At 35.6% G+C, this 21191-nt stretch overlaps 1 protein-coding gene across 1 annotated transcript in view; it reads right to left on the reverse strand.

The window, feature by feature from the left end:
• Positions 1 to 14848: 14848 nt before the first annotated feature.
• LOC149565461 (dimethylallyl, adenosine tRNA methylthiotransferase) overlaps positions 14849 to 21191 on the reverse strand; it is a 127480-nt gene continuing 121137 nt past the window's right edge. The window contains exons 6-7 of the mRNA XM_089818985.1: positions 19088 to 19350; positions 14849 to 15862 (exon numbers count right to left, since the gene is read on the reverse strand). Coding sequence (XP_089675111.1) covers positions 15752 to 15862; positions 19088 to 19350 — 374 coding nt within the window. The 3' untranslated portion in view covers positions 14849 to 15751. The remainder of the gene's footprint in view (positions 15863 to 19087; positions 19351 to 21191) is intronic.

Consider the following 21191-nt stretch of genomic DNA (forward strand, 5'->3'; position numbering starts at 1 on the left):
ACTCCTTTTCTTGTTCTTTTTGTCGTGCCCAAGAGGAATTGCACTTCATGATATGAGTTTCTTCTAATTTTCAGTTATTGCTCTCACCTGTATTCTGATCTCATGATTGAGGTAGTTTAGACTTAAGGTTGTATTTGGGTTATGCCTGCACCCTATAAAGGCAAGTTTTTTTGTTGTTCAAAAGATCTCTCTTTTTCTGGCCTTTCACATATTTTCTCTGTAAATACTCTTGCCTCTTATTCAATAGAAGTCACTGTTGTTACATCCATTCTCAATCAGTTAGATTTGTGTCGTCTGGTTATACCTCATCTTTCTAAATGTGTTCTAGCAATTTCAATACCATATGATTATGATCATTTCAGTTAACTAAAATATTAAGTGAATTTGTTGTATTCTTTGTATGGTTACATTATCTTCTTGGCTTTTCTATGGTAATAAGATTAAAGGAATATATATTTTGTATGTCTTGTGAAGCCTATTGGATCTTAGTGTAGTTATCAGAAGGAAGTAGATCAAATACTATTGGTGTATCACCACCCTCTAGTTTAGGATAGGTAGTTTGATTTTTGTGCATCTCATTTTCCCTTTCCCTCTCAAGAAATAGTTAGATGCACCCTGATAGTAAGGAAGTCAAACTTCTCTGGAGATTCAATCTTTGATTGCAAAGTCACACACTTATGAGATTTTTTCCATGTTACAAGAGGTTGACTTTAGGTAAAAACTCTAGGCAAGGGTGAAACTTTTGTGTCAACATTTACCTTATCCAACTTTACCCATAAATCAAATCTCTCTCTTTAATATTATTTGAGGGTTCATGAAGATTTTAGATAATACCACTTGCTTTGAAACCGACAAAAATGCTCTTACTAGTCCTTTTTGTGAATTTCACAACCTAAAGCAAAAAATACTCTACTTTGAAACCATTATCACATATTTTACTAAGAAGATTGTATCAAACCTTCTACATAATAGACATGTGAATGGGTCTATTATTGTCTAAAAGTATAGTTCATATTTCTTTTATCAAAATGAATGAATCATTTTTCAAATCTAACAAGGCTGCCAATAAAATTGACAAAATGTATTTTGAGTGCCAATCATGTGGAGATAATGACCCAAAAGTCTCATTTATTAACATGTAGAACTATTTGAACAACCATAGCTTGAGTTTTTTCTTCCCAAACATGTTTAAATTTGAGAGACTTAAGCGCACTCAGGCTGGAGTAGTACTCGGATGGGTGACCTCATGGGAAGTCTCAGTGCTTCACCCCTGTGAGAATCACCTAGATCCAATGAGTGCTAAGTGTTCCATTTATTCTCATGAGAGATGGATTCATGTTGAATCACTACTCATGAAACATGAGTCAATGAGTTTGACTCAAAATTACACAGTTAAATCCTGATAGCAATATCACAATTTGAGAGACTTGTTTTGGTTAGCCTTATTTTGGTATAAGACTATTCTACAATATGTCCACCATATGTCCACAATAGTAGCACTTTGATTTACTTAGAATCTCAAAAATACTTCCATCAACAACATGATGCCCTCTTCTATGGAGGAAGAAATGGTGAGTAGTGCGAGAGGAGGAATTTTGAATTTGGGTATGGGTGGAAATTGCACTAGGCATAGTGTGGGAGCCTTAAAGGATGTTGGATCTCATAAAGAGAGGTATTTTAGTCAAGATGAGAATGGTTAGCTGGATGGGGATCCACAGAATTTTTAAACAGACCCAGGGAAGGAGGGTCTTAAGAAGAAAAATGTTGGATCAGAGATTCCTTAAAAGCCTAGGTTAGCACAGGGTGTTAATAGAAAGGTTGGCATGTTCCATGATCCTTTCTGCCCCCAAGATGATAAGGTTTGGTCAAAACCTTGGTCGACTATTTTTGGAGTCAAATCGATGAGTAAATCAAGTTTTCCAAATATTAAAGAATCTCAAATAAGGAGAAGGGGAAATTTGTAATTGTGGTCCCAAACAAGATTATTGATTATAATATTCAGTTAATGACAAAAACTTTGGTTGGTAAGTTTTTTTTGGTCTCAAACCAAATATTGATGTTGTTAGAGTTTCTTCTAAGAAGAATGGGACCTAAAAGGCCACATGAAGATCTCGGCAATGGTGAAGGGATTCCTCTCATTCTCTTTTTCATGCCAAGAGGACTTTATGAGGATTTTTTCTATTGGAGCCTACACAATTGGTAAGTCCACTATGGCTCTTCAGAAATGGTCTCTTAATCTAGACATGAATGATTAATTTTTTGTTCAGGCCCCTATTTGGATGAGGCTCCTAGAACTCCCTTTGGAATTTTGGTATGAAGACATTTTCAATGGCACTGTGGGTTTTTTTGGTGAGTTATTGTCCATTGATCCAATGACAATGTCTCAAAGAAGGTTTACTTATGCCAAGATTTATCTTGGGGTGAAACAAGGAAAGGACATGTTTGAGGCCATTGAAATCCATTCTAAGCTAAGTAGAAGGTTGCAAAAAGATAGACTCTGAAAGTGTTCCATTTGCATTTTTTCACTGCAAGAAGGCTGGACATATAGAAAATTTGTGCCCCTCCTTCATTGTGAGATACAAAGCTAGGAAAGCTCAAATAAAGGAGAAGGTTTTGGAGAACCAAGAGAAGAAGGATGATAAGAAAAATAAGCCCACTATCAAGGATGATCTAGACATAGATAAGAGTGTTGATCCCTTCTAGGAGGTGATCGCCCCTATCACTAAAGCAATTGGTAATCCTATCTTGAGTTGTACAGAGGTCAATCCATTGGAAGAGAGCCAAAAGATGGCAGGAGAAAGGAAAATTTTGGAATAAGGGGACTCTTCTAACTCCTCCTAGGAAGACTTAGAGGATATTTTTGTTGTGCCTGACTCAGGTGGGTAACAACCTCTAGAAGAAGGAAAGATCTAGGACAAGAGGGAGTCTTTGGAGAGTTCTACTCCTAATTTTCCTTTTGAGGAGGCCTAGCCATGCAATGTGTTGGGAGGCTCTAAGTTGTGGTCCTTAAAATCGGCTGAAGACAAGAAGACAATATCTTTAAACCCCTTGGCAAGAAACATGGAACCTCTGTTTGCACAATGTGAAGGAGGGGATGCATCTAATGTGGAGGATGTGAAATAGTTTCCAAAAGGAAATCAAGGAAGAAGAATGATAGAGATCCTTCTCTAGCCTCTCCCGCTACCACTAGGAGTAGAAACAAGGAAAAAAAATTGATGAACCCAAAAACTCCAAGAAGGAAATGGGCAAGTGTGGTTAGGGAGGAAGAAGCATGTAAGAACATAGCGAATGGGACTCACCTGACCATCCAAGAGGTATGTTCTCAAAAGAAAAAATGAAATCCATCTCATGAAACATTCATGGTCTTAATGGACCACACAAAAAGGATGTTTTGAGAAATCTTATTAGAGATCATAAACCTAGTATTGTTCAAATTCAAGAGACAAAGATGATTAAGGACAAAGTGGAGTCTTTGAAATTATGTAAGAATTTTGTGGATTGGGGTTTTATAATTAAGATTATATCTTATTTTGTATTTGATAGACATTTATGTAAGATTATCTCTCAATTGGTTTATGTTGCCTCTTTGGAAGTCAAGGTTAATGGCTTTCCATCTACTTTTTTCCAACCCTCTAGAGGATTAACACAAGGAGACCCTCTTTCCCTATCTTTTTTTATTGCATCTAAATGCCTTGGCAGGCTGATTTTAGCTAGCATTGACTCAAAAATTTTGGAGGGAATTAGGTCATCCTCTGAAGACACTCTCTTCTCTCATCAATAATTTTTGGATGATACCATTATGGGAAGAGTTGCCACCATTGACGCGAGAAACATGAAGTATAATTTGAACTATTATAGCTCAATGATGGGCTAATTAATTAAATAGGATAAGAATTCCTTATTTTTTATTAATACCCATGTGGATAGACAAAGAAGGATTATTGGCATTCTTGGTTGTGATATTGCATGGTTTCCCTTTACTTATCTTGGACTCGCCCTTTGTCTAAAACCAATGGATTCCTTTTGGGAGGATCTTATTGATAAATTCAACATAAAGTTGGTTGGGTGAAAAAGGGTTATTCCCAACCAAGCAAGGTTGGATTCTTAAATCTACTTTTCAAAATCTTCCTACCTATACTCGCAGTCTCTTTCAAATTCTTTCTAAATCTACAGAACCTATTGAGAGGATCTAGAAAAGATTCTTAAGGTTAGGTATTGATGACCACAAAAGGCTTCCCCTCATTTCTTGAGACAAAGTGTTCCTCCTAAAAACATGGGGGAATCAGGATTGAGAAAGATCAGAATGTTCAACCAAGCATTATTGGCCAAACATGTTTGGAAAGTTTTCTAAAGTAATGGGGGAATGGAGAAAAAAATTTAACTCTATATACCTGTTCAATAATCCCTCCTTTCAAGAGTTCTTGTTCTCAAATGATACCCCTAAGGGATCCTTCATTTGGAATGGATTTCTAACGGCTATACATATTGCCTCTAAGAAGGTTAAATGGAAACCGAACAAAGGGACTTCTATTTTTTTTGGGAAGACAATTGTCTATCGGCTGGTGCCTTGAAGAGCTTGGAGTCATCGTGGGATTGGAAGGATCAATGAGTGATCAGATTTAGGAGAAATGTGGCTAACTATTGGTTTGAGGGTCATTGGGTTAATTTATGTGATATATCTCCTAAACTTTAGCCTCTAATGACTTTTCTCTCTTTAGTGGTGTTAAGCAATAGGCAGGATTCCCTAGTATGGGCTACATCAACCTCTGGCATTTTCTCTATGTCTTTTTCTTATCAAGTGATTTCTCTAGACTAGAAGGATCCTCCTTGTTGGAAGGCTTGTTTTCTTGTGCTTATCAATAAAGTGAACATTTGTATTTTGGATTATTCTCTAAAACAAAATTTCTCCCATTTGATAATTGTTGCAAATGTGGTTTCTACATTCCTAACATGTGTATCCTATATCGTTTGAAGCTGAAACTATAAACCACCCCTTTATTCATTATCCTTTCTCTAGAGAGGTTTGGTCTCATTTTGGACAAGCCCAGTCTTTCCTAGACATTTACTGTTGGAATCATGGAGTGTTTCTCTCAATGGTCCTTTCCTTAATACATCTAAGGATTTCAAAACCATGTGGTCTCTCTTACTTTTGCATATTCCTTGGGGCATTGGAAAGAGAGGAATAATAGAATTGTCAAAGATAAGGCCTCTCCCCCTAAGGTGGTTTATCCAAAAATAGAAAATACCATTTTGGAGAATCTAAATGTTAAAGGGGCTAGTGTTCCTAGTCTTAGGATTGTCATTCAGAACATGCAGAAGGAAATTCATTTGAAAAAAGGAGGCTACATAGTAGATGGTATTTTTCACCGAAGGATTGGTGAAAGGAAATTTTTGATGGGGCGGCCAAGGGTATCCTTGGGTTGGTTGTGTGTGTGGGAGTGATAAGAAATCATTTTTGGCATTTCTTGGTTGTGGTGGAACTTCCCTTTGGAACTCAAGCTAACCACTTCTTAGAGGCTATGGCTGTCGTTCAGGTTAACAAATTGGCTAAAGACAATGGTATTTCCAAGCTTTGGTCGGAGGGTGATTCAATGAACATAGTTAAGTGTCTAAGTGGTTCATCTAGTCTCTCATGGCCTATTGATAATATCATAAAGGAGACCCTTTGTATCCTTAGATCTATGGCTAAGTACTATAAAGAACATGTATATAGGGAATTGAATATGGTTGTTGATTCGATTGCTAACTTGGTGGTGAAGTATGATCAAAACATGATATGGCAGGGTGATACAATTTTTCCTAAGGATGTCATGTCAAGTTTGATTATGTTCTCATTAATGGGAAGCAAGGAACCATAAGTACTGAGAATGGAGGTACCTAGAAGTTTTTTTTTTATGATTACAAGGCACCAAATAGGGCGTAAGTATGGGCATTATAATTATTTCATCTTTACTTTGTGCATTATCTAGGTGCTCTAATTAGGTAAAAACAGGTTTTGAAAGGACCCGAAACCTTTTACATCAAATCTAAAGATATGACAATATAAGGCCCAAATACAGCAGTGTGAGTCACCAAACAAAGATAGGGAACAACCAACAAATTCCCACCACACCGGACATCAATCCTCAACAAGGGAGCTTAAGATTTAGATTTAGATTTAGATTTAGAACCTCCCTTGTAGGACCACAAATTCTTATCTAGAGGAGGGATGGAGTACTTAGATTTCTTTCCTTTTACCATTGTCCATCCATCCTCTAGCTTAGCCGGATTATTTTGCCAACCCCTTGAAGAAACAAAGGAATCCACATGGCAGACTAGAGAAGAAGTATCGTCCAACAAAACACTCTCCCTAGGAGAGGCCAATTTGGGTGAACCCAAATCTAAAACATTTTGTACTGCGGGTCCAAAGATAATAGCAAGTCCAAAGACAACAGACTGAAAAGGGTCAGCATTTAGGACAATAGGACCAATAGTTTGGGAAGCAAGAGCCTCCTTCAAAACAGGCTGATCCAAAACATTAGGAGTAGTATCCCCTGAACCATCAGAACCAAGAGACCCCTCAACAACTTGCTCCCGAACAGAAGAAGATTTAGTAATAGTGTAATGCTTATCAGAAACACCCACCCACCAAGTAGGTGTTCTCTTTGATCTTGCCTTGTTAGAAGAACAACAAGCCGCCACATGGCCAGTCATATGACATTTCCTGAATCAGAAGGCAAGACCTTCATAATCCAAAACCTGAGTCCAAATACCCCACGGGGAACGCAGGTAAATCTTCTTAAGGAGACCCTTAGAGACATCCATCTCAACTAGGATGCATGCAAACATCGAATGAAGAACATCAGAGGTCACCAAATCCACAATCTAAAAAATCCCCAAGAGCCACCCAACAGATTCCAAGACAGAATCCAACTAGAGATGCATGGGAAGATTCAAAAGCCTAACCCAAACAAGGATCTTATTAAAAGATTCTGTAAGTGGGTCAAAATTCTTATGCCAAGGTTTGGCCATCAAGGGGAAACGTTTCTCCCAAGAGAAGTTGTAATCACACAAGATAGTCCTCCTATCTTCATCATTTTCAAACTTGACAATAAAAAATCCCTTAGCAACAGGGTAAATCTGAATATTTATAGATAAAATCAGCCCCCACAACTTGGCAATCCAATCATGAAGGGCAAGAAGGGAGGGACAAAAACCCCTAAATCATAAAATAGTAGAATAGGACTCATCAACTGTATCAGAATCTAAAAAAACCTGAAGGGGTTTAGTCACACTCACAGGAGTAGCCTCACATTTCTTTGAAGATCCTGAAGAACAACCAACAAAAGGGACAAACCTATGAAGGTCCGCCTCAAAAGTAGCAACATCCATGTATGAGGCAGGACCAAAAAATCTCGACACAGTAGAATCCCCTGAGGCAGACCCAACACAAGCAGCCTTCATTGTAGGAGAAGCGGCCGCACCAAACCCAGCAAAAATAAACAAAGGAGAGGGAGACGCAGCACCCCCCACTGCACCCTCCACAATCGGCGCCATAGGAGCATCCATGACAGAAGAGGAAACCGTGGCAAGAGAAAAACCAATCATCACAGTTTGAAATCTCCCTTGGGCGAGAACACGAGCGCGAGCGTGAGCACATAATCTAGGTGTTTTTGAGAGCATTGGTGATTATTTGTATTTATCAAACCCTAAATTTTGGTGTGAATATTTCATTATTTTGTTATAGAACTCTAGTTAGTAAGTCACAGAGAAAAAATATGGGTGGACAATGCAGAAGATGGGAGCCCTCAAACTATGAGAAATGGAATAGGTGAACTAAGGTCTGGGAGATTTTATACAGGGGGGATATGATCCCATTCATGGAGAGACTCTATTGTGGGAAATCTAAAGTCACACAATTGTTCTTGAGGAAGTGGAACAAAGGAACATTGAACATGGGTGGTCGGAGTGTTGTCATCACAAAGGAACTCATCTCCAAAGTGACTGGCATCCCTACTGTGAGTAGAAATTTTTACATAGATCACAAATTGTCGGATGCTACTATCGATGAATTCCCCAAGGAGCTAGGTGAGAGTGATGCCCTAATCAAGGATGGAGGTAAAAATTTATTTTAAGCCTAAATGTATTAAGAAATTGTGGTTTTTTGTTCTACATGCCAGTGGCTACAATGGTACTTTGGATGGTAGGTTCACTAGGGTGTGTTCTCACCACTTTTCCATTTTGAATCATTTAGGAAATGGTATAAAAATTTCAATTCCATTCTATTTGTACACTTCGTTGAATGCTAGTATTAATGGTATGAGGGAAAATTTTATCTTGAACCCTCCCATGATGGTTTAATGCTTCTCATCTACAAGCATATTAGGGCTCATTCTATGGGGAAGTTGATTGAGGAGAAGGGTCTGGTGGATGATGAAGAGGAGTCGAAGGATTCCCTAGGTTTCTCTGAAACTAAAGATAGTGAGGGTATGCATTCATAATATGATAATACTACCAAAATTTAGAGCTAGGGAAAGGGGCCCACTTCTAAGCCTCTTGTGATTTCTGTCAAAAAGAAAAGAAAGATCCTCTAGTTAACAAGTGCGCTAAAATGCTTATGTGTTATAATGAGGACTATTATGAAGGGAAGGAATATATATGGAGATTGATGAGGAGGAGGTGGGCTCTAGTAGGAAAAAGCATGGGAAGAGGGAGAGAAGAAGCAAAAGAGAGGAAGCCCTGTAAGGAAAATCCTCAAAACACCTATGACCAAAAAACATGTCAAAGTGGTCATCTCCTCTAATGACTATGATAAGGAAGATGATGAAATGGATATTGATAATGAAGAGGCGGGAACTAGCAAGAAACACCAACCCTCAAGGAAGAAACAGAAAATGGAGTGGGGAGGAGTCGAGATGGTATCAGAATCCCCTTATAATCTCATCCAAGATCAATATAGGGATGACTCCCCTGGCAAGGAGGATAATCAAGGCAGCAATGTTACCCCTTCCTTGTAGACTAAGGCTCATGTTGAAGATTCCATTGTTTCCCATCCTACAACTCTACTCTTACTAGGGGCAGAAAGATTGTCAAGAAGAACATGGACATGCATTTTGTGAGGCTTGGCATTGCTAGAGAAAAACTGATCTTATGGTTGGTGAGGTGAAGCCAAGTAAAATTGATCTTAGGGGATTTATTGATCCCTCTATGTTGATCCTTAGTGACTCCAACAAAGAGGAGAAGATGGACGTGTTGAACAATGCTAGAAACTGTATGTTGGACAAGTTTAGATCCATCAAATGGTTGTTCCATTAGATCAGTGACTTGAATGATAGGATGATTACCCTAGAGGGTGTGAACAATCAGAGAAATCATGATATTGTTGAGGAGAGCCCGAAGATGGGATCCTTGATTGATATGACAACTTTCTATAGGTTGGAGGCTAAGGTGTTGGAGTTGGATAATAAGGTGACTAGCATGAAGAACACTCTGAGAACCATAGCCAATATAAGTTATAGAATCCTCAAGGCATCATTTGCAAGTTTGAGAACTTGGCAAGGGACAAGGCTATCATTAAAATTCTCGATGATCAAGAGGGTGCTACTAATAGTAAGGATGGGCCTAGTAGAAGGACCAAGGCCAATACCAGAAAGATGGCTACATCTACCACTACTAAAGTTAGCCAAATCAAAGAAGTTGCGAGAAAGGTGAACTAGTTAGATTTGCAAGTTGTGGAGCTCCTCAAGAACATGGAATAATTTCCCTTTTGGCTTCTTGGTGTTGGTTTTGTTTCTTTTGTGTTTTGTTGTTGTTTATCTGTGTGTTGTCCTTTCTTGGCTAGCTTTTGTTTGTTGGTTGGCCCTGTTGTTTTTTAGTCTTGTTGTGTTTTGTGAGCTTAATGGTTTTATCTTATAAGTTTCCTTGTACAAGGTTACAAGGGTCCTTCAAAACCTATTTTCTTAATCAAAAACATGACGCCCTCTTCTAAACATAATCACACAATTTTCTACCCTGTGACCAAATTGGTTATGAATAAAATAGTACCAAGAAAACTATTGATTGTGTTTACAAGAGTTACTTATCTTGTTAATGAATATTTTCTCAGTTTTAGTATGTTGTATAGTACTAGAATACTAACTTTCTCTTTTAGTAGAAAGTTTAGCTTTAAGCATGAAAATTTTTCACGCAAACTCGAGACAATGTTTTATTTTTTACTAGTAGGTAATCTTTTTCTACAACTTGTTTTTCTATAGCATAAATTTTAAGGACATGTTTTTCAATATATTCTTTGAACTTGAATATTTTGAATCAAAAACTTCTTATTTAAATGTCTTAATTTGGCTGAGAGAACATCTTAGTTTTTGTTTAAGCCTATTAGATTCAAAGACTAATTTGTCACCAATCTGAAAAATTGGCAATCATATCTAGGTACTTCACTATTGGGAAACCCTTTAGTTGATTAGACTTACAAACAAGGTGTGGCTCTAATACTACTTGTAATATGTGAAACACTTGGGGGTTATTTAAGTCTAGGTTTGAACAATTGATTCCTTTTCACAACAAATAAATTGAATCTTGGTAATATCAAATTAAACAAGATAAATGGTGCGGTAAAAGAAACACAATAACACACTTTTTGTCCCAAGTGGAAAACTCTCAATGGGAATAAAAACCATGCAAAATGTCTCATTGGCTTATGCTAAAAATGTGGCATTATCTATTAACAACATTTCATTGACTTTCAATAATGCCTCACTAGCTAAAACTAAGAAAGTTCAAAGTATGATATCTTTTTATAAATTTCCAACTTCTTGAAAATCTCACAAAACTTAAAGAATTGAGTTCATAATAGTATATAGGATATATATGCCATATGGTATTAACAGACACTATGTCACATATAAACTATATTCATTTCATGCAAGGCTAGAAACAGATAATAGTGACTCAATGTTAAAAAGAATAACACAACCAACATAATCACTTCATATAATGTTACACCCTTCATACGGAAAACGAACCCCTTTAATACAAATAAGCCCTACTCATAACCCCAATTGAGTGTAAAAGTTCTTAATGAAATTTGTTTGTTAAAACCATTCAACATGTTTCTTGTTTATGTCCAATAAAACATATCAAATGTCTTTCCTTTTATACTAAATAAGCCTCAAAGGAATGAAAAAAGTTCCATTTTGAAAACTACTTAAAACCCAATTTTTAGTTTTGCAATTGCTATGGAACAAGCATGGTATCTCAAAAAATCATAACTAATTCATGATTTATCAGCAAAGAAATTCAAATCATTCTTGCAAGTATTTCAAAAAATAGTAATATTCCTTTTTCAACCTAAATTAGAAATGTCATTTTTGTTTCTAGAAATATCCCTATAATCACTCCATACACAACCAATATAACATTTCATACAATGTTACATCATGTGTAGGAAATAAGCCTCTTCAATACAAACAAAACTCTTTACTCATAATTGTTGATGTAGCTAAATGTTCACTAATTACACTTTACTTGAGCTTACTTAGGATAATGCATTCCACAGGAGCTCTTGATTGTGGCACATAAGAGTTTTTGCCTTATTAAGCATATGGTGCTGGAGAATTCCACTCGCAAGGTGGTGATAGTTGTTATCTCATTCCATTTTATGTTTGGGGTCCATCTTAGGTGCACATATCACATTATCATCCTCATCATGACACATATTTTATTGCATAACAAAGGATGATCCACCTTTGGTGCACACATCACATTATCATCCTCATCATGACGCATACTTTATTGCATAACAAAGGATGATCCACCTTTGGTGGACATGTGACTCCATCATGTGTAAGTAATAGCCTATCTAGTTCTTATCATTTTATCTTATCACCTTTCCTATATATCCAAGCCAATTATGTACATTTAAATAATGTTGTATGTCCATTATCAATAATATCATTCATCCATCTTAATAAAATTGTCTGCTCATTCTCTTGTGGAAGTTATCTTGGTCTTTCATTTGAACTTGGGGGAGTTGAAAACTCGCCTAAAACTCTAACAATAACCCCAATAAAATGTAAAATCCCTCAACAAAATTTCTTTGTCAAAAACCCTCCAACCTTTTCCTCTTTGACTTTGTCCAATTCAAAAGATCATATGCATTTCTTTTTATACTAAATAATCCTCAAAGGGAAGAACGACTTCCATATTGAAAACTACTTAAAACCCAATTTTTACTTTTGCAGTTACTATGGAACATACATGGTATCAAAAAATATCATAAATGATTCATGATTTATCAACAAAGAAAACCAAATCATTCCTGCAAGTTTTCCAAACGAAACTAATATTCCTCTTTCAAATTAGATTAGAAATGTCGTTTTTGCTTTTTAAAATGTTGTTTTCAAAGAGTGCCAAAATAGTTATGTTTAACAGCCAAGCTTGAAGAACTCCATTTCACCCTAAGTCCACATGGCGACCATACCCTGGTGTCCTAGCTAGGATTTCTAGAGAAAGCTAAAACAAAGATGTAAACAATGCCCAACTCTTAATAATGAGTTTTAATCACACAACCTCACCCATATGAATATTCCTTCAACGATGCTCGTTAATCATTTAAACATGATACAATAGACTTCAATAATAATGTTTTTTCCTAATACAATACCCTTTGCCTTATCAATAATGTCCTTTGACATTTGAAATCAAATGAGGTCAACAAAGGTGTAAAATAACATGCTTCCAAGTATATGCTTGTGTACACCATCAAACCATGATAATATCATTTGAGACCCCCAAACTAATGTTATTTAAATTGATGTCTCGCGAAGACAATATATACAAACATATTTGTCATGATAGTCTCTTTTGACATCAAGTAATAATAATAAACATTAAGCATATTTTTCCCAAAAATATTACACACTTATTACCACATGTTCACCACTACTACAAGATGTCAATTACCATTATGGGGATGACTTTAATTCCAAATCACAGGTCTTCTAATTGTAGTGAAGAGCTTATTAAGAGCCAAGGAGATATGTTTTTGTCATGGTGTCTTATCACTAGATACATCTAGTCTTGTTTTTATTAGGTATAGAATATCATATGAATTATGCATTTAATAAGGGAATTAATGATCTATCAATGCATTCATTAATGGATCATTAAGTTTCTTATTACAAACATAATACATGGGATATTCAAATCTAATACATTCAACCCTTAGTCTACATCACCCAACAAGATAGCACAATCAATATCAATGACAACCCAAAAACATAAAAGCACAAAGTACATAGACAAGCCGACACCCTACAAAAAATTAATCACTAAGAAATGCATAGCATACCAATCTAATCAAGAATCCACTACTAACATCAAAATCCTTATTCAAACCCATATTAGTATGTCACTTGCACATCGAGAGATAAAACCATTATACCATCAAACTGAGTGATGAAACCATTATGCCATAATCCAACTGAAAGATGATATCACAAAGATGTTGATGCTATAACAAAGATGGTGATACCATTATATAACTAAATACCAAACTGAATCAATCAAAGCATACCAATTTGAAACATGTAAGCATGTGTCATTGTTCATCACGGTTGAACCAATCAAGCAAACCAATCTGAAAACTTGTATGCATGTGAGTGTCTATGGTCATCAAGGTGCCTTTGACATCAAGGACAATAAGACAACCAAAGGAAGCAAAGGGTCAGGGCTTAAGTCAATAAAAATAATGGTTAGAAAGCATGAATTAAGAAAAGATAAATGGAAAAGGTGATCTACAAAATAAAATAAGAAATCTTAAAGAAAAACTAATAAGATCTACTAGGTTTGCCAAACAAAGAAAAGAGAGGAAAAATCGTAAGGATGGAGCAAACTTTCTTATATTTTATTTTTGAGTAAACAGTAAAAAAATTACAAATATAACAAGATGAATCAAAGAAATGATTAAACTCCTATGAGTTGCATTCCATAAAGGGTGGAATCATTGCAAAATGGATCATAGGTGGTAAATGATATTCCTCTGGTCTCCATTATGTCCCCAACCATTGATTCCCCTTTCTTCATCAATGTGGTAAATAGTGTTGACAACGAGACCACCCTTTCTTCATCAAGATGGTAAAAAGCATTGACAATGAGATATATGATGTTGGTGGTTATAAGGATACCATATCCTATATTTGTACACTTCACCCAAAGGGTTATCTTATTCAAATAAGAATGTTTGACGCAAAGTCTCCAATGAAAATAAATTGGGCTCAAAGAAGTTAAGATTATCATAATCTTTTTGTTATCCGTGGTCGTTGAAAGGGTTGGTGTCTAATAATAAAATGACCTATAAGTGTTCTTTTGACAAACATGTGAATGCTGAAACTATATTACGATCTCTTTTAACTGATTGAGTTATGATCCAATCTAAAATATTGGACAAAGTAATTATAATTTTGAAAGAAAAAATAACGAATAATTTCCATGATGTATCAAGTTACCTTCAATAAATTGGATCGTTATTCCAAACTTTTTACTATGGAACTTGAGAAATTGCTCACTTATTTTCATTACTCAATTTAAGGCATATCAATTGACACAGAGATGGAACATCTTCAATGGGGATGTCTTTACATGAGAACGAATAAGCTGCTGCATCTTTTTTATTCATGTGAAAGTCAACAAATTTAGCAATAGAAGTAGAACTGATGTTATGACAATTCATATAGTCAGGTAAGAATATTAAATTTACTTATGTTAACAATTGCTGTGTGGCACTTTCACACCATAATGTAGACAATGACTGACAGTTTTAGACCGTAACTTGCAATGTTAATCCAAAGCACTGGTCCTCTACTAACAAAGCAACACAAGAAAATCCAACGCATTAAATATATATTTTTGGTCCCAAGAATTCTTGTGATAAACATTTTTCTGATGTATGTTATAGGTATTAACACTGGAATCAACTTATAAGTTGCGAATGGAGCACACTTGACACTCAACTCAAATACCAGAAAGATGATAAGATCATATGAATCGACATGTCAAGAAGTAAAATCAACAAGGTCGATGTATCATGGACATGAATCTGAGAAAGAAACATGAAAATGCCATTTGACCTGACCCAACTACAAAAGTTGTGAATGGAGCACACTTGACACTCAACTCAAATACCAGAAAGATGATAAGATCATGTGAATCAACATGTCAAGAAGTACAATCAACAAGATCGATGTATTATGGACATGAATCTGAGAAAGAAACGTGAAAATGCCATTTGACCTGACCCAACTACAATAAAGCAGAGGCAATGGGCCTTACCCTTATGTCGGGCACCAAGCCAAAGGTGACTCACAAGGGCCAGCAAGTAGCATTAAATAATGCACATAGCTCAAATACTGGCAAAGAATGCATTTTTATAGGTACTTTCTTACACAAGGCACCTGCAACAAAAAAAACTTGCTTTCATCATGAACATAATCTGCTCCTGTATCTCTGACCGTTTGACCAGAAAATCTTAAAGGCTACAAAAAATGCCCCAGCAATCTCTTCAGAACAGATCACTTGTGTACTCACTGCAACCATATAGTTGGGGAATATTGAAGCCAAAGTCCATTGTGAGAGCAAAAAATAAAGCGTCTGCCACAAAGAATATGCTAATGACACTTGAGTCTCAATCCCTGTGGTTATAGTTTACACAAGCCCAAAACATCGCATTGGAACTTCAGAGGTTCCATTTGCCATATATACCAAATCTCTATATCATTCAGCTAGATGTTATACCGGACACCCAAGGAACCACCACCGGTGCTGATGGATGCTCCCTTCTATAAGCTTCACCATATCTGCCCTTGAAGTTGATCTTTGCATGATCAGCCTAAATGGAGAGAAATGATATTAGAATAGTTGACACATGCAAGATGAAACAATTTCGAATAGCATATACCACATGCAAAATAAAACAATCTTAAAATCACAAATGGATGAATGCACACTGTACACCACATGCTACATGCCACAGCAATTTGGGCATATAACAATGTTTAAAATAAATTTCAAAAAGTGGATCATTCTAATTAAAAGCTGTATTCTATGGGAGTAAGAAGTTTTTATCTTGGAATAGATACCCTTCCTGCTGCACAAATATCTTATCTGCTTTGAATGAGTAGTGAAAGTGTTCAACTTCATGCTAATCAACCAGGCACAATACTAGCTGATTCCATATCCAACAGGGTTTCCATTTGTTTTCAGACAACTGGAAAAAAATGTAGGAAAGCAATATAACGTATGTGCCATAAAAATTACTTAATAGTGAAGCTTCTCATTGATTGCCAACAATTTAAGTTTCAAATTGAATACAAAATAGGCAGATAAAATTTTGATGTGATTGTTCTACAGAACATAAACCTTTAATCTGAAGTTAGCGATACTATTACTTCTAATATCAATTTGTAATTTTATGCATGAAGCATAGACTAACACCCTCATTGTGGTTCTAGAAAATCCCTGAAACCATATATAAATATAAATAATGATAATTGATAAGCTAATGTACTTTTCACCATTATAAATGCCAAGGGCTGCCTTGCAACCAATACATAGAAGATAGTTTTCAAAAACTCAATTCTTTAACAAAAGCTTAATATTGTAAATTATAATAAAACATAATGAAGTTATAATACAAAGCCTTTGATAAAGAATTACAGTTTTGGAAAGCTATCTTCTATTGACAGGTTTTGAGGCAGCCCTTGCCATTTATAATGGTGAAAATTTTATTATCTTATCAATTCCTATAAATAGAAGATAGCATGCTAAGAATCAAATTGAAGGAGGTTTTGGAAGCGGTGTTTGATGTGCTTGGACCACAGTTTGTGCAAAGACAACGCAAATGGTGTGTTAATGTTGTCATTATCTCTATCTTCATAGCTTGGGGGGTTGGAATTAGGTGAAGGCACAGAGGAGGTGAAGAGGATTGCTTTGGCTCTGTTTTATGATAATATGCTTATAGGTTTGGATCCCATTGTTCATGGAGTAGGCTCTGATGTGAGAGAGTGCTTCAAAGATGAAGATGAGGCGCAGGTGTTTGGTTTTGTGCCATTCTTGTGGTGGTAGGGTGAAGTGAATAAAATTGAATATCAGCTAAAGAGAGCTCAAGCATGGCAGGAGGTAAAAGAGGCAATTGCAAGGGATGTTGAAATGGACGGGAGGGCAAGGTGAGGTCTCCTCTTCCCTGTGTCAAGAAGGATCCGCACTTGTCTACTCCAGAGAGGTCAGGTTGCTCAGTGATTTCTGTGATATGCTGGTCCATGTTAATGGAAAACATTAATTAAACAATGAAGGTTTTTTGGTGTTTGGTTGGCAAGAAGTGACATAATTTTTTGAAGGCAAATGGTGCCCTTGTGGTGGTTTTTGCTGAGGTGGTGGTGAGTTCCTGCGAGAATATTTTGATGTGATCTTTTTTGTGAATTTGTAAATGCAGTCCAAGTGTAGAAGGTGTTAGGGGGTGTTAATAGTAGTAGAAGTATTTCAAATAGTGGCTAAAAAGTGGCTAAAAAGGGTGCTAGCTTTATTCTGCAAAGGTAGTCAATGAAGTCTCATGACTTTAATGGACATATATTCCTATATTACATGCTTTCTTTTTATTAATAAAATATATTACTGTTACCGACCAAAATAAAATCCCAAAGCAGTAACTTAGCTTTTGTCCCATACCATAAAACAAAATTGCATAATGTGGTTTTTATTGAGCAACAACCAGATTGATTACTTCCATTTAGTTGTGCATCATAAAATGAACTTCGATGCATGATTTTGTTTGTTCATCAGCAATGGCTTCTAGTTCAACTCCAGTAGCTCTCCACAGCTTCACATTGCTTTAAATAGAGTAATTAGTTGTTGTCCTAAATTCTTTTTCAAAATCAAGCATAGAACATGTTTATGAGCCTTTGGACGCATTGAAATTCCATATTTAGGGCACCTGTAGCAATGTAGGATCTTGGTAATAGATGAAGAGAAGCAAGAGCAATATATTTTGCAAGTAGTCTCTATGGCCAGCCATTTCAATTTGTATAACCACAAAGAAGTTTTGATTGTGAACTGAGGACATGATTGCTTGTTATCCGACTACAAAATGCAGTGTTTTAAATTTACAGTAGCTCCTTTTTAACTCTTTTGGAACAGCTGCAGGACTGTCTAAGCCAAAAGTTGTGTTTCTGACTGTAGAGAGGGATTTCAATTATTTGAATAGGTAAGCAGTCTTCCAGGTGACTTAATGCTGGAAAGGTGGATGATGGAATGTTCAGGTTATAAAAATTACTATTAACTACTTCACAATCTGATCCTTACAAACTGCAACATATAGTTTTATGTAGGTATGAAGTTAAGAGTTATAATTAAGAAATATATAAAATATATAGCATAGTCATCATTATATGATAATAACACAATATCTGAAAAGGGAATGTCTATATTAAAATGGGCATACATAATTTGTCTATTATGTATGTATAATATTGTCGATGTACAAAATGAAATATCATGCCACTTACCCTTCAGCCAGTACCTGATATAATAGTCTTTACAGAGGAGATGGATATATGCAGTAGATTTAGAAGTTTGAAAAAAATAACTTATGACCCGTATCTCTTGGCAAACTTGGATGGATGCATTGCCATTCTGTTGTCAGACCGAAACTATGTTGTGTAATGTCTAGGTACTCAATAAAATAATAATAAATTCATTACTTACTAGTTGTGGTTAGTACATACAGGTTACAAATTATTTTACAATTGACACAGCTCATGATGTCCATGGTCACACAAGTTGGAAATCTCTTGGACATTCATTTAAAGTTCACTATTATCCATTTCTGCAGAAACTTTTTACTGCATTCCGTGAGTTCCATCACTTATTTAACATTATTCTATATTGTTCAGATGTGCACATTAGTTTATTTCCTGCTGAAAGGCGTGTCAATTTGTGCTAGCCCACAGCATTTGATCCTTCTATGAATCAAAACAGAATCAACCTTTTTCAATCACAAAAGTAAAGACCCACAAAGAAGTAGAAACAGACTGGCCATATGTAAGAAAAAGCACTCCACCTGCTTCAGCCAACACTCCTGATGCTTGTGCTCATATTTATCTGGAGAATAGCAACCAGATTCAGATGGACAGTAAACCCAAACGTTGCACTTCTTTTCCCCAGCTTTAGCATTCTTTGCCTGGTCCAAGCAAGCCTGACAGCAGTCTGCTGCACTTTCTTTATGGTGTGTCAGACCCCATCTAACTGCAATTCCATCATAGTCTGTATGAGCTTCAGGATGGCATTCAATAGGAAGCGTCCTGCCAGGTATAATTCCGTCTTCTGCAGAAAGTGTCAAGAGTATATGTAAGTATATAATAGCATCGCATTGTCCCAGGAGCTCTCTGAACTATTTCTGCCTGTGTACTTATTACAGAGATGACAAGTAAAATATGTTTCAAACAAAACAAGTCACTATACAGAAGCTTAACTTCATGATGTTCAAGCATAAATATGTAGCGCACTTCCCCATTGATGGAGTGGGGAGAGGAACCAATATTTGTGCAGGCTAACTTCATCAAAATGTAGCTGTTACATGGAATTTCATAAGACCCTTGTTTCCTTTTTAAGAAATATAAAATGGACACTTATCTAACAACTCCGATTTGGAGATGCCACTCATCATGCAACTTGTCAAAATAGCATGTTTAGTGCAAAGTGTCCCAAAAATGATTTTTTTTTAAAATTTATAAAAACTTGATCTCTGAAATCTCTTTTAGTTGAACCAAAAAATATCATTTGTTGTTAGTAGAAAATCACACTTTTATTTGAATATAACTTACATGCAACCAAAATGGACCAAATACCTATACCATAAGTCTTTGTTATTTCTAATTTTTATATCCAACACAAGTGGACCAACACTTGAACACTTTTTAACGATTTTTCACATTTCATGGAAAAATACAAAGTATTTATTGTTCTCGCTTTTTATATTTGTGATAAAACATGTTATAAATATGAAATAGTCCAATGCATATACATTGCTACCCCAGTACTTGTCCACATAGGAATAATAATAATTCATTATGACATCAATAATTGTTTAAATGAACATCTTCTTTTATAAATGACACACTTAAAGTGGATGGATATGGAAATGATATTTATTGTTCTCACTTCTTATATTTGTGATAAAACATGTTATAAATATGAAATAATCCAAAGCATACACATTGCTACCCCAATATTTGTCCACATAGGAATAATATTATTTCAATGTGACATCAATAATTGTTTAAATGAACATCATTTTTTATAAATGACACTTAAAAGTAAATGGATATGAAATGACATTTGAAACAAAATTCTATTTGTTTCACATGTTAATTTATGTCTTTTTTATAACATTCATACCCTCTCATGTTCAAGTATGGGTCCATCTTAACCAACATTTTATTTTATTTTTTAATTTACATTTGGACTATTTATTCACAGCATGTAGTATTATTATATTGTCAAACTGAATATTATAAGCACACGTCCATGTTCAACAATTAGACCCTGAACAACTATAGGCCACTCTCCCTAGGTCTTTCAAAATCCATTTCATCTCTATGCAAGAATATTCCATGGACAAATATAAATTTTTACAGAGCTGCTGATGAAATCTGGGTATCGAGAGCAGGTGAATTGTTTATAACAAGCAGGGAAAACTAATTTATATAGGATCAATGAAAAATGAACAAAGAGCAAACAATGTGACTGAAGCTCAGGCCCTCCTTTTTGGTCTCCAATTCACAACAATACAAGACAAACTCAGTTAAAATTGAAATGAATTCACAGGGTACGATAAATGCATTGAGGAGAAAAGGTTCACCCATAGATGCAATAATCGCTGATTTTTAAACTCATGGCAATAAGTTTTGCCCAGCAAGTAAACACCACACTTGCCAGAATTTATTGCCAATAAGTTCAAAAAATTCAGTGATTTTTGCAAATTAATTGCTGATTTATCGGCAATAAGTTACTTATTTATCGCACGCAGCAGCATATTAAGTGATGTCAGAAAAAGTTCATTTTGCATTTCTGAATTTTGCTTTGCTATCCAAGCCAAAAGAAAACGTCCAAGGTATTGCAAGGATTCAGGTTGACTTGGAGTGGATTGTCACATCCCCACGTTA

The sequence above is a fragment of the Cupressus sempervirens genome, chromosome 3 (assembly GCF_028749045.1).
Source record: "Cupressus sempervirens isolate cs-2001-9-10 chromosome 3, ASM2874904v1, whole genome shotgun sequence".
In the NCBI taxonomy this organism is placed as follows: domain Eukaryota; kingdom Viridiplantae; phylum Streptophyta; class Pinopsida; order Cupressales; family Cupressaceae; genus Cupressus; species Cupressus sempervirens.